General features: G+C 37.9%; 1 protein-coding gene across 1 annotated transcript; it reads right to left on the bottom strand.

Moving 5' to 3' along the window:
* Positions 1 to 1,044: 1,044 nt before the first annotated feature.
* LOC130042008 (olfactory receptor 1038) lies at positions 1,045 to 23,129 on the bottom strand. The gene is made up of 3 exons (XM_056134349.1): positions 22,543 to 23,129; positions 8,965 to 8,978; positions 1,045 to 1,997 (listed from the first exon to the last, which is right to left on the bottom strand). The coding sequence occupies exons 1-3, from the start codon at positions 23,127 to 23,129 to the stop codon at positions 1,045 to 1,047; spliced, it is 1,554 nt and encodes a 517-aa protein (XP_055990324.1).
* Positions 23,130 to 23,516: the final 387 nt, after the last annotated feature.

Raw genomic sequence — 23,516 nt, 5'->3', positions numbered from 1 at the left:
TGCAGGCAGAGCCTGGCAAGCCACCTGTGACGTATTCAATATGCCAAGCACAGTAACAACAAAGTCTCACAATGGAGACGTTACTGGACCCGCTCGAGAAAAATCGATGAACAACGGGAGGACAGTGTATCATGTGTATCAATAGTGTTGAGTAGACAAAATTGGGGTTGGAGAGATAAGGCCACAAGGTAAGTGCTTGCCTTGCAAGCGACCGAGTCAACTTGCATTTGAGTCCCAGCACCTCATGTGGTCCCTAGAATCCAGAATAGTAAGCCCTGAGCACACCTGAATGTTCCCCTGACTTACATACACACAAAATTAAAGTAGATTTGAATATGCTTTTAGAATTCTCATTATTTTAGTTCTAGGACCTTAGGTAACAAAAGGAGCATGAGACTCAAAAACAAACTCTCCTACTTCACTGTTACTTTGATGATATTCAAAGGACTATATCCTCTAAGTCCTTCAGTTCCTATTAGGTGGGAGAATGCTTTTTCCTTAGCTTTTGAGAGCCCATGAATTAATCTTTATTTACTTCCAAGGAGTATGTGTCTAACAAATACATTGCATTTATTATCATGAATATTCTCCTGATATTCAGCAATATTGGCCTTAGTGCTCAAAATAAACCATGAATTGAACCACATTGTTCTTCTGAATTAGACAGATATTCAACAGCTTGAAGTTCCATTGCACAAGGCTGCAGAGTTAATAAAGGAAATACATGGTGATATATCTCAGGCAATCTTGGTTCCAGAGTTCTGAATTCAAACAAAAATATGCTTCTGCATTGGCTTGGGACACACCTATGTCTTTTATCATGAGTCTATGTTCATATTTGAACATATGTTTAGTGATCTTTCCTAAGTGTGATGGCTTACATAGGGTCTGTATGATACTGACTTTCCAAGATCCTTGTAGAAAATGTTCAAGTCTTTTGAAGTACCAGTCACATGTTGATTCCTTGGAAAATATTGCAAAAATAAAATATCCACAAAAGAAAGTTTTATTTATTTTCTTGTGTAATAAAGCATTTGTTCTTTATTATGATTTCCCCATTCTTAACATCTTTAAAGACTCATACCCCTTTTCCAATGCCTTCTTGGAAGCGTCTTTAACCTCTTTATTCCTTAGGCTATAGATCAAGGGGTTCAGCATGGGGATTACCACTGTATAAAACACAGATGCCATTTTGTCTGTGTCGAGAGAGTGGTTGGACTTGGGCTGGAGGTACATGAAGATCAATGTGCCATAGAAAATTGTGACAGCCACCATATGGGATCCACAAGTAGAAATGACTTTGCGGCGCCCCTGATTAGAGCGGATCTTTAGGATGGCAGCGATGATAAAAACATACGAGGTGAGGACAATGGAAGAAGAACAGATCATATCAAAACCAGCAAAAGCAAAGATCAGAATTTCTTTGATGTGCGTGTCTGAGCAGGACAGAGCCAACAGAGGAAGGTCATCACAATAGAAATGGTTAATTACATTGGGGCCACAGTAGGTTAGACGAAAGGTAACAATGGTATGGAATAGGGCAACTAGAAAACTGTAGATATAAGGAACTGCCACGAGTCGAATGCAGACGGTTTGGGACATCAGTGTTGTATAATGCAAGGGGCTGCAGATGGCTACGTACCGATCATAGGCCATGGAAGCCAGGAGGAAACACTCGGTGATCATGAAGGTGAGAAAACAGCCCAGCTGAGTTGCACATGCGTAGAAAGGAATCGTGTTTTGCTCCACCACAAAATTCACCATCATCTTGGGCGTGATAGCAGAGGAGTAACAAACATCCACAAAGGCTAAGTGACTCAGGAAGAAGTACATAGGTGTGTGGAGTCTGCTGTCTACCCTGATTACAGTAATCAGTCCCAGGTTGCCCAATACTGTGACCGTATAGATGATTAAAAACAACACAAAGCATGGGGCCTGAAGTTCAGGCCGGTCTGTAATTCCCTTGAGAATGAACTCGGTGACATAAGTGATGTTCTCTTCAGCCATCTATTCTGGAAGACTTGGCAAGATTGACTGCAAGTTAATAAGTGCAAAGGACACTTCTCCCAGCCCTGCCAATGGAGAGGGATCAGTGATCACAGGTGACTATCGATCGATCTTGAATCATGTTATCTTGTGGGTAAAATGTATAAATTAGCTTTCCAATCATATGCCATCCTTGCCCCCAAGGAGAGACTTCAGAATAGCTTCCTGAAGCACTTGTTTGCTTTGAAATGTTGGGAGGGTGCTGGTGAAAAGTCAAATATCTGAATGAGAGTACTTGAGACACTAATATTTCAGCATGTTTGCTGCCTCTTTCTTTTTTATACATAAATGGAACAGCACTAAAACAGGTAGCCCATGTGCAATTGTATTTATTGACTATTTTTCAATTTGTGTTTTTCACCACAGTCTTAAAACATCAAAATGATTTACTATAACTTAACTAATTTTTGTACATTCTTTCTGTAATCAAAAGGAAATAAGTACTTAATGTTATAGAGGCTAAACAGAAATGAGTTCTAAGTTGGGGCAATATCTCATTGTTTGCACAGGAGTTAAATAGATCATTTTTTTCTATTCAAAAACCCACATTTTGAAGTTAACTGTCAGAAGAACAAACACTATATAATTTGTAAAATAACCTATTATTCTGAACTATTATAGCACTGTAGCGATCTCTTATTATCTAGTTCTTACTCTTGAAGAACCCAGCAGGCTACCGAAACTATCCTGCCCACACTGCAGAGTCTGGTAAACTCCCCGTGGAGTAATCAATTTGCCAAAACCCAGTAGCAATGATGGGTCTCATTCCCCTGATCCTAAAAAAGCTCAAATGTGGCACTTTCTAAAATCTCAGGGCTAGGACGAAGGAGACATTACTGGTGCCTGCTCGAGGAAATTGATGAACAACAGGATGACAGTGATACAGTGATACTGTAGCACTGTAGCTCTGTCATCCTGTTGTTCATCGATTTGCTGGAGCAGGCACCAGTAATGCCCCCATAGTGAGAGTTATTGTTACTATTTTTGGCATATCAAATACCCCACGGGTAGCTTCCCAGGCTCTGCCATGTAGGCGGGATACTCTTGGTAGCTTTCTGGGCTCTCCGAGAGGGACAGAGGAATTGAACCCGGGTCAACCGCATGCAAGGCAAATGACCTACCTGCTGTGCTACCGCTGCATCTTGATAAAATTCTTTCTCTATAAATATGAATTAATATATTCCAAGAGTTTAAAAGTTTAAATACTGGAAGCACTTATTTTAGCAGGCTTCATTTTTAGCAACATATTGTAAAGAAATAATCAGTAAACAATTTTAGAAAAGTAAAAACACAATGTTATATAAGTAAAAACATATACACATATCTATAACCCCCATATATATATATGGGAAGTGGGTATATATATATATATATATATATATATATATATATATATATATGTATCTGTGGCATTCTTGATGCATGCTAGGAATAAGTTTGGGTTGTCTTCTGACTAGAAATGCCCAGTTTTATTAAGCCTTATATCAGTCTGTGTGAATTTTAGTTATTCCTCTTGACTTTGATTTCCATAAAATGAAGATACAAATTTTATCAAAGATGGAGGATTTCCAGACTTTCACATATCTAACTCTATCATACTTCCAAATTCATTTAAATTATTATTATAAGTGATAATTACACTGGCTGTCAGGCTCAAATTTTATTTATTTCCACTATTATCATTATCATTATTTGTGATCATTTCTGTTGGTATCAGACCTTCTTTGGTGCAATATATGAGTTCACATATCTTGCTTCTGTTGAAACAAAAGTTCCATGCAACCAAAGTTGATTAATAACTGAAATCCAAACCAAACATATGGATAAATAAAAAGTAGTGGTTACACATGAGTATGACTAGGTATGTCTCAATTTCTACTTATTATGCCATATTGATAAAAATTTATATCACTGTAATTGAATAATCCAGGTGGGTAAAAGCTGCCATTTTTTCAAAGTTCTTAATAGTTACAAAAGAAAAAACATACTTTATTGAAGATTGCTAAGTTTCCATGTACTTTGCCAGTGTGCTATTGTGCAATAGTACATTTCCTGCTAAATTACTCCTTAGTTAAAAGATTATCTCAAAGCTTTGGAGCTTGAACATAGTCAACACTTTTCTCACAGCATATTACCTTATTTCTAGCTGTGAAGTTAAGATATGAACGCTAATTAATACAGTTATTGTGTTTCCTTAGAACAAAGAATAAACCAACTTCTTTGAAAAATTGTCAGTGAAATATCTTAATTTATCACAATAATTTAAACAACAAAAGCTATCTGTGCATTGTGATTTCTTATATTGTAACTTTGGTTGTTTGTAGTAATTCCAAAGTATACGCCAAATAAAATATGAGGAAAATATATAAAAAAAGAAATATGTCAATGAAAATATTAAATATAGATATTTATGATAACTAAAATGGAAATTATGTTTGATATTTGTGTCATATATAAGCCAAATATTACTGAAAGAAAATAGAGTTTAAACAGTTTCACAATGTGGTATAATTTAGATTCCAGATTCAATTAATTTAACAAACATATAGAAGTAAGATTACCCATGAAAATCCATAAAGTACTCAGAAAACATGCATAATCTTACAGATCTCTGCATTATTTTTCTCAGCTCCTCTAATTTTGATTTATTTTGTTTATTTGGACCTCATTGGCAATGCTCAGGCAATATGCCTGCTGTTGTCCATTCCCTGCTGGTATTCAAGGGACCGTGTGGGATTGAGATCAAATCCCAGCCTTCCAGATGCAAAATGTATACTCAGCCCATTGAATTAACTCAATTTCTCTATTTTTTTCAAAATAATTTCCTCGATAAACTTCAATTAATGTCTGCACATGTTCTAAAGTCATTACCGTTTCATTTCTCTCATATTATTAAGGTATTTACACTTCATTGAAAAAATTTGAAAGGAGGTTCCTGAAATCAGTTGACCGAAATATTTCTTTAAATAATCATCGTTGTGCATTGCCTTGTTGTGCAAACCATTCTTGGAGTAAATTTTACCTCAAAATTATTGACATTGGAAAAATCATAGAACTTTCACTTTCCAAAACCCAGGCAATTTGACCAAATTTATGCAGAACTTAACCAGGGCTTTGTATGGGTAGTCTGTGAAATGAGGAATCATTATTTTTAAGGCTCCTTAGGTGTTTTCAATGCCCAATAGTGTTTGAGAAGCAGTAATCAGAGAATAAATTTGTTGATGATAATGACAGGCATATCTCAGGCATGTTTCCAAATTTACTTCTCCTGTTTGTTTTTCTAACATATGGCTCAGACTGAGTTTTCATCCATTCCAATACAATTCAAGCTCTAATATGCCTATTTTTGTTTTAGAAAAGACACATCTATGGATATTCAGTCAATAACAGTTTTTAAAAAGTAACTTTTAATCATTTTATTTCATGTGTTTCTTTTGAAAATATTTTCTCAGGAGGTCCCTCTGTACTTGGTTTGTTTCTAAATTTTTGTTTCACTTCATCTCACTTTACAAATAAAAGACATTTCTCATCTATGATTACTTTTAAAAAAACCCAAGTTTTTAAAGTATTTAGACTTCTAAACAATTTAGATTTCTAGATGCTTTGATGTCTTAATCAAGGCATCAAGGCACTATTTAATGAGGAACATTTCAATTGAAAGTTTCATTTAGATTTGATAATTATTAAAACTAGAAATACATATAAGTTTAAATATTAGAAACTAAAATAATTACAATCATAACAGAGATTTATTGTTAAGGAATATAGAGTCTTACAACCTTATGGTTAAAAGAATAAAATTCCAGGCCAGAGCAATAGTACAATGGGTAGGGTTTTTGGCAGACCTGGCTTTAAAACTCAACACTACACATGTTTCCCCTGAGCCTACCACAGTAATCCCTGAACATAGAGCCAGGAGTAAGCCCTGAGAACATTTGAGTGTTTTCCCCAAATTAAAAAAAAAAGAAATTTCAATCAATACACATGTATGTGCAAGTGTGTGGGTAAGATACTGAGTTTTAGAGAACATAAAAGAACCGATGAAATTGATATATGTATAATTACATTGGATATATATTTTCTCTTTTTATAGAAGTTAAATAGAAAGATTTAAAAAATAATAAAGTAACTCACTACTGAGGAGACAGAGTTTGTACTCCATCACTGAGCCACATTCTAACCCCATAAATTATATTTTCAAGAATTAAAATCAATAGGTTCTATTTTCAGCCTTTCTTGCTAATTATTTTTAGTGATTTAATTTATTTGGTTTTCTACTAGTCTCTGTAAATTCTAAGTTTCCCACTGAGATTCTCAAAACATAGCTACAGAGAAAATTAAATTTGACTTTATACTAATGATTAAAGAGTTTTCTTTGCTTGTGAAAGATTAGAGACATACCTTTGATGTTTGTATACTTTGAAAATTAACGCAAGAACAGAATAACAAAAGTGCTCAGTAATTAAGAAGAAGAAAAGGGCCTTGGAGACCCTCCTCTTTTCTCTGATGCTTTCTTTGTTAATGATAGCAGGATTGATCCACTAGCTAGTCAATTAAGGCCCTGGTCTGAACTTTATCAGGATCTGTATGGATTTTCCCACCAAAGCATCCTCTTCCCAGATCTGTATAAACTTATTTCTCTCTCCACAACATAGCAAATAACCAATAGAATCATCCAATATACTGAAGGTTAGCTAAGATGGATATTTCTTCAGTATAAGATGCTTCCTTTGTGTAACAGACATGCAAAAAGTCCAGATTTGTAGCTGAGTACTTTTGAGCCCTGCTAGAGGCTCAACATCTCAGAGAGGCAAAATGAGAAAAACACTAGATTCTCATTTTTCCTTTTTATTCTAAAAGGGAATTTTTTATGTTTGGTGTTTCCAAGGGCTGGAGCGATAGCACAACAGTAGGGTGTTTGCCTTGCATGCGGCCAGCGGAGCTGGGTTTTATTCCTCCGCCCCTCTGGGAGAGCCTGGCAAGCCGCCGAGAGTATCTCGCCTGCACAGCAAAGCCTGGCAAACACAGTAACAGGTCTCACAATGGGCTCGCTCGAGCAAATCAATGAACAACGGGAGGACAGTGTTTCTAAAGACTGAGTATAGATGGGGAATATATACTGTTACCAGCATTAAGCCTTGTGTCAGTAATGTTGACTCATTCTTGGTTTAGTTAGACAGGAAATCTCATTGCCCTTATAGTTCTTCATTAACCATAGCATAGAAACTTTGTGCAGGGCTAATACTAGGAGATTATCCAGTTTGCTCAACAAAAGGCCACTTAAGGAGTGTGTGTGTGTGTGTGTGTGTGTGTGTGTGTGTGTGTCTGTGTCTGTGTCTGTGTCTGTGTCTGTGTGTCTGTGTGTGAGAGAGAGAGGGAGAGAGAGAGAACTGAGAGAGAAGAAAACAACACCTTAATTACAAATAGCTATTTGTCTAATTTTAGAGGTAATTAGAGAATAGATAAGAAATGTATGGATATTGGTCATATTATCTCTAAATTTGAACTGATTTCATTTACTGCCACAGTTAACCAAGTAAAGATATTCTAAATGGGAAACTAGGTCCAGGATGGAGATTGGTGATTCTCTTCATGTACAAAGCCCACTATGACTCACCTGGTTTGCAGTGATCCTAACTCCTAATGAGCTCATTCTGAAGTGGGTTGGGCAATTTATGACTTCCTAGATCCCTTTGGGTCTCAGCTTAAATCTCCAGAGATATTTGAAAGATAGACGAGTGATTTCACAAGTTTTATCAAGTGATATGAGCTAGACACATTGGGAATTTCAAAAATAATCTGAATTATCAATATTCCTAAAAGACCATACCTCAAGTCTACCCATCAAACAAGTTCCAGAAAGGCAAGAGTAGGATATACATAATAGTTCAGAATACATTTAATCTTCTGTAGTCCTACATGTTTAATATTGCTTTAGCTCTTTATGCTTTTGATATTATGTCCAATGTACAATTGACATGCTCAATGCCATACAATTTCTCCCCTATAATTTCTTCTATGGTTTTTATAGTTGCAGTTCTGTTTTTAATTACTTAACTCGTTTTGAGTTGATTTTACATGTCTTAAGATAGGGTCTGATTTCATTTGCGACACATTCATAGCAGGTTTTCCATTCATTGAGAAGACAACCCATTCATTCAGTCATTCATTGAGAAGAATATACTTTTCCCAGTGTTTAGCGTCTCATTCTGCAAAGATAAGTTGACAATATATCTGTGCAGCTCAATTTCATAACGTATTTTTAGATCAACCTTTATATAACCTACCTTGTTCTTCTAGGTATTTCATCTCTGTCTCTGTCCTCCCGTTGTTCATCATTTTGCTCGAGCGAGCCCAGTAAATGTCTCCACTGTGAGACTTCTTGTTACTGTGTTTGGCATATTGGGCTGGAGTGATAGCACAGTGGTAGGGTGTTTGCCTTGTGTGCAGCCAGCCCAGCAGAGCCTGGTTTGATTCCTCCACCCCTCTCGGAGAGCCTGGCAAGCTACCGAGAGTATTCAATATGCCAGGTCTTTCATAGTTCTATAAAAATTTTAAGACCATAAAAAATAAAATGACAATAGTATTTTAATAGAGATCACATTTTCTTTTTTCTTTTCTGACCCTGCTTATTTAAGTTTTAGCCTCTACTTTTCTGCTGTTATTTTTTAAGCTTTTCCTTTTTATGTATGCCTTCATCCTGTTTATAACTTCAATCAGTAAAATTCAAATTAATTTTTCTATCTTGTGCACCAGGTTTTAGCTTCATAGTTTAATGGCCAAAATCCAGTGCTGTGAGTTTAAATGGGATTTCTTGAAACAATCCCATTTCTACATTTTCAAGATGAAATTCTTAACATTTACCCCACAATTTGCTTTCTATTATATGTGCTTAATCTTCGTAAATGATCCTTTTACTTTTCCAATATGTCCTTTGAATAATAGTATTCAACCTGGAATACTTTATCTCCCTTATCTCAAATACCATACAATTTTTTTCTTGCAGGTATTTGCCTTCATTTAATTTTCCTCAAGCTTCACTTCTACCCTCCAATATCCATAAGCACAAAACTTTCTTACTTAAAGCTGTCAAAGTGATATTTTAGTTCAGGAACTTTTGGAAATGCAAACTTTGCTAATGACCCCACAGATTAGAAAAGAGTCAATGGCTTTCTAACATTCTTAGAATCACTTAATCACTTAATCACTTAACTTCCCGTTAGTCGTCGATTTGCTCGAGCGGGCGCCAGTAACGTCTCCATTTGTCCCTGTCGCGTGCTAGTGTAGCCCAATGGCATCTCTTCGCTCCGGGAACATGGAGGGCCTCAAACCGATCGTTCATGACCTTGACAAAGAAGTCTGACCATCTGGTAGGTGGGCGGCCACGCGGTCTCTTGACATCCCGTGGAATCCAATCAGTAACAGCTCTAGTCCAACGGTCGTCTTTAAATCTCATTACGTGACCAGCCCATCTGATTTTCGACACCTTGGCAAATGAGACAGCGTCCCTGATCCTTGATCGTCGACGGATGTCAGAACTCCGGATTCGTTCTCTCATTTGAGTGAAACGTGATATTCCAAGCATAGCTCTTTCTATTCTTCTTTGGGAGACCTGAATGGCGTTCTCATCTTGTTTGCGTAGGGCCCAGGTCTCTGAGGCATATGTTAATGCAGGAAGAACAGTGGAATCAAAGAGATGTGCCCGGAGCTGGAGGTTCTTCGTCCTCTTAGCTATTTCTTCGACGTTCTTGAAGGCGTTCCAAGCCGCTCTCTTCCTCCTGCGCAGCTCGGGTGCCAGGTCATTTGTCATGTTGACCTCTCGACCTAGGTACACATAGCTGTTGCATTCGGAGATGGTCGTTCCATTGAGAGCGAATGGGGCGTCAGGAACAAGGCTGTTTCTCATAAACATTGTCTTCGTAAGATTCAGCTGTAGTCCTACCTTTCCACACTCACGGTCAAAGTCGGCCAGCATTTGTGCCGCTTGGCTGATGTTTGGTGTTATTAAAACAATGTCATCAGCAAAGCGGAGGTGGTGTAGTTGCCGACCATCTATCTTCACTCCCATTCCTTCCCATTCCAGTCGTCGCATGATGTTCTCGAGGGTGGCACTGAAGAGTTTTGGTGAAATGGTATCACCCTGCCGCACCCCTCTCTTGACATCAACGATCACTTCTTTGTAGAATGGTGAGATCCTGGTAGTGAATCCGCAATACAGCTCACGGAGGATCCTGATGTATTGGGCTTGAATGCCCTGATTGGCTAGGGCTTCAATGACCGCTTCCGTCTCAACAGAATCAAAGGCCTTCTTTAAATCAATGAATGTTAAGCAGAGCGGCATCTTGAATTCCCGAGAAACCTCAATGAGTTTGGTTATCGTGTGGATATGGTCGATGGTGCTGAATCCTTTGCGGAACCCTGCTTGCTCACATGGTTGTCCTTCATCTAGTGTTCTGCCAATCCTATTCAGGATGACTCGAGTGAACAACTTGTAGATGACAGACAATAGGCAGATCGGGCGATAGTTGCCAATGTCATGGATGTCTCCCTTCTTGAACAGTAGTATGGTCCTGCTGGTTTTCCATTGAGATGGAACCTTGCATTCAGACAGGTAGCGAGTGAAGAGCCGAGCCAGTGTATTGATGAGTACTGACGGCAGGTTCTAACAGATTAGAAAAGAGTCAATGGCTTTCTAACATTCTTAGAATAAAGGTAACTTTATGTAAAATAGTTTGCAAGATTCTGCAAGATCTGATCTAGGGTTTTCTCTTCAGTTGGACTTTGATCTCCTTACCTACTATCTGGTTTTATATAAATTATTTTTATGTTATGCATCTACTACTGTACCAAACCTTGATTTATTGTATCTTCTTTAATAAATGAGGTCCCTAGTACTCCCATACATTTTATTATCCTTTTCATGAGAATTCAAAATAAGGATCAGTTTTTTGAAGAATGTTTTTTGGCACCCAAAAAAACTCAGGTTTCAGCAAATCATTGTCATAACCATGTACTTATATTTAAAAGAAATTATCATGATTTGTGATTATATGCTCCTTTCTGTGAAAACATACATATACATACAATTCAGAATCAGATGAAAAGAATGGTGTTATAATCATTACTTTTTATTTAGGTAATACAACTAATTTGCATCACTCTCAATGTGGACATTGGAGATAATCTAATTTATCCTCACTATCTAAACAGATGAGGTAATTAAGATTTTTCTATCTTATATGACTGTGTTTCTCAGTTTTCAGCAATACCTGAACCAGAAAAATATCTTTCTTGGGGGTGGGAGCTGATACCCTGATGTTCTAAGGACTGCATCTGGACTCTGCTCAGATTTTACTTCTGGTTATACTCAAGGGTCACTCCTGGAGTTTCTCAGGAGGCCATATATGGTACAGGGGATCTATCAAGGATTAAAATCAAGTGCTTTACCCATTACACCATCTCTCTGGTCCCAACAGTATCACAGCCTTAAATAATAAAATAACAGCAACAGTAATAATAATATCAACCACTAACAAAATATTGGGTTTATTCTTATTGTGCCAGTCAAACTTCCAAGCATGTGTACTGTGTAATTACTATGGTATATCTCTTTTTGCTATTTTTGTTACAAAGAAGGACATAAAAGTATAGAGAAATCTGGCACCTTTTTTATGGAATGAGAAAGATCAAGAGTTCTATGCTTTGGACTTACACCAGATCTATAATTGTTGGTTTAAGATGCTATTCTAGATTCAGCTATTCAGCTTTACTGAATTCCTGGACATTCTTTTTTCTTTTTTTCTTCTTTTTAATTTCCACGAGATACAGTTATAAACTTTCATGATTAAGCTTTAGTCATACAATAATCGAGCACCCATTTCTCCACCAGTGCACACAACCCGAGTTCGATTCCTCCGCCCCCTCGGAGAGCCCGGCAAGCTACCCAAAGTATCTCGCTAGCACGGCAAAGCCTGGCAAGCTCCCCGTGATGTATTCGATAAGACGTTACTGGGCCCGCTCAAGCAAATTGATGAAGAACCGGAGGACAGTCTGACAGTGCACATTTTCCAACACTAATGTCCCCAGTATGCCAGTATGCCTCCTGGATGTTCTTGATCGCTTGAATCCAGTGGATTCTGGCAATAGGAAGTTGTAGCTGAAAAGATCATACTAGGAGAGGAAGGTAAGGCACCAGCTCTCGCTCTGCTTTGCCTCTATGTCTCTGATGGAATTTATAGATGTACAGTACCTCTCCATCTCTCACCTGCCAGCAGCTAACCCACAGCCCTTCTCTCATACTCTCTTAATTTTCTCTTCAGCACTTGAGGTAGTAGTAAAATTATAGATACCTCAAGATTATGGCTTCTTTATATCTCTTTGTTTATATGATGTGGTTTGGGGTCAGAGAAATAGCAGAGGGGGCCAAGCCTGTGTTTTTCTTGTGGGCAATTATACTAAAATGGTTTGTAAAGGCCTCTAGGGTCTTCTAAGCACTGTTTAGGAGCCTTCCCAAACCAATAAATTAATTAATTAATTAATTGTGTTAGTTGATTTTCAGGCATCTGTTCAGCAATTTTTTAAACTATTGATTTATTTCAAAACAAAAGAACAGCAAGACAAAAATCATTTAATCTTGTATCAAGTTTAATAATATGTGCTTGTGTGTATATTTGCATCCATAATTATTGTCTATCTTCTAAGGTTATATCCTTAATATTACCAAAAATAACTCAGGTATCCTAGATTTTTCTATAGTCATTGAAAGGAGCTCTATTATATGTGTTCTTAAGAATTTTAGAACTAGCTTACTTTTAAAATCGATATAAAAAGAGAAATTAACAGTATTGCAGTCTACATTCATAACTAAAACATCAGCTATAATTATAACATTACTGGCAGTGTCTTCAGGCAAATTTCTTAAATTATCCTAGCCTCTTATCTGAAATGTAAGATTTCTCTATATCATATTGTTTTGTTAAAAATATGATACCTATGATGTAGCACCTTGCCTTATACAGAATTAAGTGCACATTAAATTAGTTTCACTAAGCTGATTATTGTTGGGTATTATTATTGGTCACATTATCTGCCTATTAGTGATCATTGCTGTCTTTTTAATTTGCAGTGTACATGTTATCTAATAATAAATATATTTTACTACTGCAAATAGCCCTGCACACTAAGTAGCATTTTTATTTCTTAATTCAAGCATAGAATGGGTGATACCCCCAAGAGTACGTGCTTTGCTAGTAGAAAAACTTGAGCACAAGTCCAGATATGGCTCCAAATCCTCTTCCCTCTCCACTATTCTGTCTCATTTCCCTGGAGAAATTACTTCAAGAGAGAGGAAAGAGCCATCCCAGATGAATTGGATAATTGTCTCAATACACTCAAACTAAACTTGCATATTCATTAATCTTTAGTTGAAACTTTACGTTACTTGAAATTGGCTTGAGTTAATATGTCCCCAGGAAAAAGTCAAGACAGCCATCATTTTAATAAGGCCCCTTGAAACTGGTTAGCAAGTTTCTGCAATTACAGCAAGGAATTCTATTTACAGTGAAAAGTAATAAGACCCATAGAGACAGTTTCTATCATTAACATTTAAACAAACTCTCCTTCAATTTCTATCTAATGATTAGGAATTATCTAATTAATATAAATAAATGAAGAATAGTAACTATGGGGAAAAAAGCATATTTTCTTAATTTTTCCAGAAACTCTGAACTTTTGTAATGTAACTAGAAATTGGATGCTATCCATATTAGATTGTTGCCTTCATATTACATAATATAAGCAGGCGACAGCTGGGTGGGAACTTCTAAGTTCTGTGAGACAATACTATACTTTATCCTGTACCAAATAGCATGGGAATGTAATCACTAACAAAAAAAAATATTTCAAATTTGCTGGCAAAATAACAGCTTTATTTCACAATTACATTTTTGACAAATGTTATAATGAGAAAGATTATTCTTCTAGAATTGAAGAGACTAATGCATATTTTGTTCAGAATCTAAAAACGCAAAAATTGCACAGGTAAAGGCCTATTTAAATTGAGATAGCATAGAAATATCAATTATAGCGTGTACATGTTAGTCCTAGACATTGGATGCATTGAAATATGCCTTTGTGCACAATGTAGATGACAGCTTGAGAGTTGCATAGTTGGTCCAAGTATAGTTTTCTACATATAACCTTCAGAATATATATTTATCTTTTTCTATAGATAGGGCAGGACATAGAATTCTTACCTCAATGCAAACATTATATTAAAATATGTAGCACTTCCAGGGAAAAAATTGCTTGAAGGAATAAATATAATTTTCAATTTAAAAGTTTCAGGGAAATAGTTGCATTTCTGTATGTTTTTAGCAAAAAATAAAGGAATAAAAATAAAACCGTTTATTAAGGATGCTTATATACCTTTGTAGTAAAACAAGAAATACTGAATTCAGATATATTAGGAGTTAAAAGTCCAAAAATCCCATAAAGAAAAATACTTCTAAAAACTGATTGAGGAATTAAAAATGAAAAAAAAAACTGACAAAATTTTCAGTTTTAACCAATTTCCCTCTAGTCTAGGCATATAGAAAGAATTTAATAAATCATAAGTTTGTGGAAATTTTACTCACACTGAATTGTTTTCCACAATTCCAAGTTCATCTCATTATTTTAAAAAATGATAGTTCCTGTATTTGTGAATGTTTATTAAATAATAATTTAAATTACAAATTTTCTTTTGATGAAAAAGTTTATATATAACACCATGTAAAAACAAGTTTTGCAAAGTGAAATAAATGTGTTATATTAGCAAATATGTATGACATATATTACATTCAAGTAATTGCCTTAAGAGAGTTTACTATTCTTGTTGTATTTTTAAATGTATCTATTTTCGTATAGGAAGTAGGACTTATTGGCGTGGGTGGGATAGATTGGGGTGGTGAGTATAAGGGAAGAAGGACACAGTAGGAGCAGTTTCAGGGATGCACTACAGTCATTTCCCTGGAAGTGCGTGATTAGGAATACACTTGACTCCACAGACATCTGGGAAGAGTCACCTTCAAACTCATTTATATTAAACGTGATAAAACTCCACTTCTTGGATATAGAGATCTTCTGTGGCTAGGGAACTTGAACAAAGTCCAGCACAAAGTCTCAATCATACTACTTATTCAACAGTTCTGTTTAGATGGACATTATAATTTAGCCGAATTGGACCCCAGTCACCATGCTCTGAGTCATTCCAAAGGCACCCCACATGCTTTCTTGGAACATAAGATGGAGAAGAGCATAACAGCAGAGGTTAACATTCATGGAAAGAAAACTATTTTTGATTTTAGGTTTATTAAGAAATGTTATAGATAGTATGTGAGCAAGAAAGAGCACTTAACAGTGGAGTCAGAAGTGAACCCAGAGACCTTAGGTCCAGTGTTCTCAAACTTCAATGTGCAAGAGTTCAGGTTAAAGAGTACTACCTACCAGAAAAGAGACTCTAGGTAGAAACAGTAAATAAAAACATCTAAGGCAGGTCAGGAATAACTGATCACTGGATGAGAACTGAGTGTTGGAAGCAGGTAAAGGTATATACAATATAATCTTTCAGTATTGCAAACCATAATTCCCAAAACAAAAAGATAGAGGGAAAAAGAGAGAGAGTTATGGGGTGGGGGGGGGGGAAGAAAAGTGCATGCCATAGAGGCAGGCTGGTGTGGGGAAGGGAAACTGGGGACACTGGCGATAGAAAATGTACGCTGGTGAAAAAATAAAGTAAAGTAAAGTAAAGGCCCTCCCGTTGTTCATCGATTTGCTCGAGCGGGCCCAGTAACATCTCCATTGGGGATTTTGTTGTTACTGTGTTTGGCATATCGAATACATCATGGGTGACTTGCCAGGTTCTGCCGTGCGGGCGAGATACTCTCGGTAGCTTGCCAGGCTCTCCGAGAGGGGCGGAGGAATCGAACTTGGGTCGGCCATGTTGGTTGCGTGCAAGGCAAACGCCTTACTGCTGTGCTATCACTCCAGCCCTAGGTGTTGGAATATGTATTGCATGACTGAAAGCCATAGCACAGAGGTAGGGCGTTTGCCTTGCACACAGCCAACATGGCCGACCCAAGTTCGATTCCTCCGCCCCTCTCGGAGAGCCCGGCAAGCTACCGAGAGTATCTTGCCCTCACGGCAGAGCCTGGCAAGCTCCCCATGATGTATTTGATATGCCAAACACAGTAACAACAAAGTCTCCAATGGAGACGTTACTGGGCCCGCTCGAGCAAATCGATGAACAACGGGAGGACCGTGACCATGACTGAAAGCCAATTATGAACAACTTTGTAACTGTATATCTCACTGTGATTCATTTTTTTAAAAAAAAATTTTAAAATAATTGAGGTCAGAAAGCTAAAAATGTTTGTTAGAATTTTATATTTTACCCTGGGTGAAGCGATTGCAGGGGCTGGAGTGATAGCACAGTTGGTAGGGCGTTTGCTTTGCACGCAGCTGACCGGACAGGTCTGGGTTCAATTCCTCCGCCCGTCTCGGAGAGCCTGGCAAGCTACTGAGAGTATCTCGCCCGCACAGCAAAGCCTGGAAAGCTACCTGTGATGTATTCAATATGCCAAACACAGTAACAACAAGTCTCAGAATGGAGACATTACTGGGCCCGCTCCAGCAAATCGATGAACAATGGTAGGACAGTGTTACCCAGTGCTACAGTGCTACCCTAGGTGAAATTGAACAACCATTGCAGGATTCTGTACCAGAATGAGAGAACCTAATATATTGCTTAAAAAATACTTTGTTAAAAACCATCTATCCAGGGAAAGGATGGACATAGCAAACCTAGTGGCAAGAATAGTGGCTAATACCACAGGGTAACTCTGTATTTGGTAAGAGGTCACTGGGTGCTAGAAACATTAAGGGAGTCAAATTCCCTAGGCTCATGAATCAGGGGAGTGAAAGTTCAAGCTTAGTATTCTATCTGGAGGCTCCAGGCAATTTCCACAGGCAGAGATGAGACTTAGAGAGGGCCTAGATGGAAAGAGGGAGAAGTGTGGTTTCAAGAACCCAGTTTGAGGCATTATATCTGAAGTGGTGTGTGCATACCCAATTGAGGATGTCAAATAGGATGTTGAGTGTGAGATCCTGGAATTCAGAGTTTATATACAGAGATGAAGTTATATTGTGGGGGGTACCAATATACAGATAGCATTAAAATATATCACAATTAAAGTAACATTAAAGAGGATTTAATGATTGGGCTAGAGCGATAGCACAGTGGGTAGGTCGTTTGCCTTGCACGCAGCCAACATGGCCGACCCGAGTTCGATTCCTCCGCCCCTCTTGGAGAGCCCGGCAAGCTACCGAGAGTATTCGATATGCCAGACACAGTAACAACAAAGTCTCCAATGGAGACGTTACTGGGCCCGCTCGAGCAAATCGATGATCAACGGGAAGGCCTTTACTTTACTTACTTTAATGATATGGGCAAAATGATTACTGAGCTTGTAAATCTCTCTATGCTTAGCTTTTTGTTGGTTTCTATGTTTTGGAGCCTTACTCAGCAGAGCTCAGGGTCTACTCCTCGCTCTATGCTCAGGGATTATTTTTGATGGTTCTTAGGATCATACAATGTGCCATGGTTGGTCAAGTGCAAGGCAAGTCTTAACCCCTGTACTATCTCTCTGTTTACCCCAATATTGAGAAGTAGAATTAATTTGAAGCACTGTCACTGTACTGTCCTCCCGTTGTTCATCAATTTGCTTGAGCGGCCACCAGTAACGTCTCCTAGTTATATTAAACGCCATTCTTTCCAAACATAGGCCAATCATCCTGGCCCTCAAGTAAGGGATTGGGAGGGTGGCCAGGCAGGCTGAATAAAGTTAGGACAAAGATGGTATCACTATGACAAAGAGAGTTGGAAATTATTCTGCCTCAGAAGAACAGAGTGCTGAGAGAAGATAAAATAATATACATGATATCCTTTCAGTACCTGTATTGCAAACCACCATACCTAAAAAGAGTGAGAGAGAGAGAGAGGGAGATAGATAGAATAAGAAAGAGAGAGAATAAGAGAGAGAGAAGTGCCTGTCATAGAGGTAGGTTGGGGTTGGAGTTTGGGGGCTGGGAGGGAAACTGGGGACAATGGTGGTAGAAAATGTACACTAACAAAGGGAATGGGTGTTGGATGTTGGAAAATTGTATGACTAAAACCCAAACATGAACAACCTTATAACTGTATGTCTCACTGAGATTTGATTAAAAAGGGGAAGGGCAGAAAACCAAAAATATCTCTTCCCTTTATTCACCTATATGATACCATAGACCCCATACAAGAACCAGTGTAAGAATCAATCATAAGGACTCAGAAGTATAAAGTTAATATGAGTTTAGTAAGGTTCAGAAGTATAAGGTTAACATGAATTTAGTAAGGTTCAGTAGGCCAGATACATAGGAAACTAGGAAATGACAAGGAAGAATCATAACACCAGAACCTGGGAGTCTTAGAGGAGGAGGAGAAGGAGGAGGAGGAGGAGGAGGAGGAGGAGGAGGAGGAGGAGGAGGAGGAGGAGGAGGAGGAGGAGGAGGAGGAGGAGGAGGAGGAGGAGGAGGAGGAGGAGAAGAAGAAGAAGAAGAAGAAGAAGAAGAAGAAGAAGAAGAAGAAGAAGAAGAAGAAGAAGAAGAAGAGGAGTTGTGAGAAAATGTTGAAGGAAACACTACACATAGAGAGAGAAAAACAGGGTTCATAATTTGAATCCACTCATGGGGAAAACATTCCCATGTAACATCTTTTGGGCACATGTAACTGCTAAATTTATATATGAAGTTCTTTCTGATTAGAACTTTCACACTTGTATAGGTGAACTAGATAGCAGTGCACCACAGAAACCTCTATTGTTTGTTCATTTCCCCAAGATCACTGTGATGATTGCTTCCTGGACTGCCTCTTTCACATCTTTGTTTCATGGGATTCAGCATAGGAATGACTGAAGGGCACCCCAGAATTTTGAAAATTCTGGGGCGCCGTTCAGATATAATTCAGCATAGGAGGTATAAAGTAGAGCTGCCACCTTCCCCTGCTCCACAGACTACTTAGTGACTCACCAGAGACACTTGAAGATGAGAGTGCCATAAAATATGGTAATTGCTGTCTTGTGAGTCCCCCGGGGGAAAAGGCCTTCTTCCTCCCCAGTGGAAAACCTCACAGGTAGTAAAGCCACTACTATAAGGGTGTAGGAGAGAAGGACCACTGAGTACATAAAATTAATTCCAGCAATAACATCATTGTATATTCTTTGATGCGGACCCCCCCACACACACACATACACAGGTACTCTTAATGAGAGGAAGGTCTGCAGAACAGAAGTGGTTGGTTTCAAATTTTCTACAGAAATACAAGCCATATGCTCATGATGTCCATATTAGGTGAAAAGAATCCATAGACATAAGGCACATAAATGAACCATATATAGGTAGTCCTGGACATTTTGTTTCCAGAGAGCAAAAGATTATAAATGGCCATGTACTGATCATAGGTCACTACTGTCAACACATGCAACTCCACATGGTCAATTGTGATAGAAAAGTAAAACTGATTAAAAAGTAAATATCTAACATAGGAAATGGATTTTGTCTTCGATAATAAGTTTTCCAGCATTTTGGGGTGACAATGGAAGAGAATCAGACAACCACAAAAGATAAATGACTCTTGATAAAGTATATAGGTATTCAGAAGTCGGGGTACTGATGCAGGTTAAAGTGATCATACTGATATTCCCTAACCTAGTGATTATGAAAACTATGAGGAATTCAATGAAAAGAGAATTTGGAGCATCTGAAGACTGGCCAATCCCAAAAGAATAAATTTTGTCACATCTGTAAAATTATGCATTATTCACAATACTCAACTTAAAAAAGTCTTTGATAGATGACTAAAAGAGCTGTGGTACAGTACTCATTGGAATATATATTTTCCAAAATGCACATATGTGAGTGTGAGTGTGTGTGTATATGCCATTATAAAAGATGAAATTTTGCCATTTGAAATAAAAGGAATAGAATGATTGCATTATATTTAAAAAATGGAAGGTAGGAAGAACAAGACAGTAAGTGGATTTTTTCACTCAGATGTGCTATATAAGTACTGTAGCACTGTCCTTCCATTGTTCATCGATTTGCTCGAGCAGGCCCAGTAACATCTCCATTGTAAAAGTTGTTGTTACTATGTTTGGCATATGAAATAAGTCACGGGGAGCTTGCCAGGCTTTGGTGTGCAGGCGAGATACATTCAGGTTATATACTCTCGGGTGAGATACTCTCGGTAGTTTGCCAGGCTCTCCAAGAGGGGACAAGGAATCAAACTTGGTCAGCAGGGCCGGCCACATGCAAGGCAAATACCTTGCTGCTGTGCTATCACTCCATAATAAATAACTAAAATAATATAAAGTGGCAAAGCAAAACTATTATTCACTCCTAGTTTCTTTAAAAACTGTAGTTCTATTAAAAGGAAAAAGGGTTTGGATATATAGAGGATTCCTTTGGTGATTGAATGGCATAGGAATTTTGATGATGATGCTTTTAATGTTATATACATACAGGAGAGTTAAATTATACTTCTGAAATTGTAAATAATTCTGAATAATAGTAAAAAGTAATGATTAATAGAAGAAGAGGTCAGAAGAAAAAAATTGTGGAAGCTGTCTTATTTTTCTAGGATCTACTATATTTCTAGCAACTTTCACAATGTAAAAACCATGTTAGTCATTTTCTTTCTATAGTGAAGATTTGTACCTTTAGAACTTCTGACTCCAGAGGCCAGAGTGATATAGTACAGCAGGGAGGGCATTCGCCTTGCATGTGGCCGACCTGGATTCAATGCCCAGCATCCCATATGGTCCCCCAAGCACTATCATGACTAATACCTGAGTGGAGAGCCAGGAGTAACTCCTGAGCAATGTGGTGTAATCCAGAGAGAGAGAGAGGGAGAGAGAAAGAGAAAGAGAGAGAGAGAGAGAGAGAACTCTGATTGCTTGAAAACACATTTTAGATATCATTATAAAGGATCAAGAGAAATTCTATTAAAGGATTAAGCATGTAAATAAGTTATGCTTATATTTAGATCAACAGAGAATATAACTACCTATAATTCTTACCCATATAGATTATTTAAAATATCACTAATAAAGGGATTCTTACTTGGAAATTAATGTCTGATGTCATAGTTTAGGAACTCAGAAAAACATAGGATTTAAAGATGATGATGTTAGTATTTCGCAAAAGTAAAACACACGATATCCTGAACAGGATGGGAGTCTGGGTTAAAGTCAGTGACTGCGTGGACTCATGGGGGAAATAAAATGGGTGGAACTAGTATTAAGGAATATAAAGTCTGAAAAGAAATAGAGTTACTCATTCTCAGAATATGTTAGAATATCATCTTTTATCATCTAAAAGCAAAAATATATGCACAAATGCCCCCTTCTATGTCATTATGTAAATTGTGTAAATTATGGAAATTAATAATAATAATTTTAAAAACAAATAAATGTGGATTTTCTCACCAACTAAGCAGAAATATCTGATGTGGGCTGGCTTCTTAGCAGTCATTTGCATCATCAAAGGCTCAAGTTCGTAAGTCAACATGATCAAAATAAAACAAATCCCAAACTAAATAAAATTGCATACATGTCAGAGACTGTTAACCCCTAGACCTCCTTTGTCTGAGAGAAGAACATACCAAGAAAACTTCATATTTGTTTAAGACACAATGTTTTTCAGAAACTCCACCAGCCTGGGTAGATGGATAAAATGAAAATTCTATTCTTCCCTTTCCAAACATTGCTTCTAGGAGTTGAAATCTATTTATCTACTTAAATAGAAATGTATGTGCAAAACTTCTAAGATGAGGGGTTGGAGTGATAGCACAGCAGGTAGGGCATTTGCCTTGCCCTCGGCCAACCATGGTTCAATTCCCAACATCCCATATGGTTCTCCAAGTAACGCCAGAAGTAATTCCTGAGTGCATGAGCCCGGAGTAACCCCTGTGCATTGCCGGGTTTGACCAAAAAAAAAAATCTAAGATGATCACCCAATAATATTATTTTTTTTACTAGCTCTAGCATAAATCCTAATAGCAGTTTAGCCCTTTTAGTCCCCTGCTTTTTGTTTCCATAATGCTTTTCTCAACGCCTCTTTCACATCCTTATTCCGGAGTCCATAGATCATGGGGTTCAGCATAGGGATGACGGTGGTGTAAAACACAGCCACCATTTTCCCCTGCTCTACAGACTCCTCAGTGGGGCGTCTCAGATGCATGCAAAAAAGGGTCCGTAGAAGATGGTGACCACGGTCAAGTGGGAGCCGCAGGTGGAGAAAGCCTTTCTCCTCCCCTCTGCAGAACGGCTCTTGAGGATTGCGACCAGGATGAACATATAGGAGGTGAGGATGATAAGGAGGGATTGGACGTTGCTGTAGCCGGCCACGATATACATGGACAACTCCTTGCTGTAGGTGTCAGAGCAGGCCAGTTTGATCAGAGGGGGGTCAGCACAGTAGAAGTGGTTAATCTCATTGGCACCGCAGAAAGAAAGATTGTAGGTCCTCAAGGTTTCCATGACACTAAGGAGGAAGCCATAAACATAAGGGATGATGACTAGGCGGACACAGACACCCTTAGACATCTTACTGCTGTAGAGCAGAGGATTGCAGATGGCCATGTAGCGGTCATAGGCCATGACGGCCAGCATGCAGTGCTCAGTGAGCACCACGGCGATGACAATGTAACACTGCACCAAACAACCTGCGTAGGAGATGGTCTTCTTCTCGGACAAGAAATTCTCCAGCATTTTGGGAGTGACATTGGTGGAGAAACAGAGATCAAGCACAGACAAACTCGCGAGGAAAAAGTACATGGGCGTGTGAAGTCGGGAATCGATCTTGATTAAAACGATCATGCCCAGATTTCCTATCACAGTAACGATGTAGACCACCAGGAACAACACAAAGAAAATCACTCGCAGTTCTGGACGGCTGGTGAGGCCTAAGAGGATGAATTCTGTCACCTCAGTGTAGTTTCTTCTGAACATTTCTCAGTCTCGTTTGTGGGCCATTGATTCAAGTATCTAAAGGCAAAAAAAAAGAAACGTTGATATCGCTGAAACGTTGGTTACGTTGTACTGGCCTAGAGATCACATAAAAGTTAATTTTTTAAAAGTCCAAAGGCTTTTGTTGTGTTAATTTAGAAGCATCGTTATAATTACTTAATAAATCTATGTAGCATAGAGCAATCTCAAAGATTTCCAACACAAGTTTTTCCATGTTCACCATTACATTATAAAACCTCATTTCAATAAAGGTTTTTTTTTTCATTTAGTTATATAGATAATAATTTTAAAAAACTTCACAGTGCCATTGAGTTGAGATTAGAGACAAATTACAAATTAAAGAATCCCTAATATTTGAGAAATTAAAAA

This window comes from Sorex fumeus, unplaced genomic scaffold (genome assembly GCF_029834395.1).
Source record: "Sorex fumeus unplaced genomic scaffold, SorFum_2.1 ptg000007l, whole genome shotgun sequence".
Lineage (NCBI taxonomy): Eukaryota > Metazoa > Chordata > Mammalia > Eulipotyphla > Soricidae > Sorex > Sorex fumeus.
Note: the sequence above shows the minus strand (reverse complement) of the source record. Positions and strands in the feature narration are given on the sequence as shown.

Excerpts from the sequence above, each read along its gene's own strand:
- LOC130042008 (XM_056134349.1), bottom strand. The coding sequence starts at position 23,129 with ATGTTCAGAAGAAACTACACTGAGGTGACAGAATTCATCCTCTTAGGC.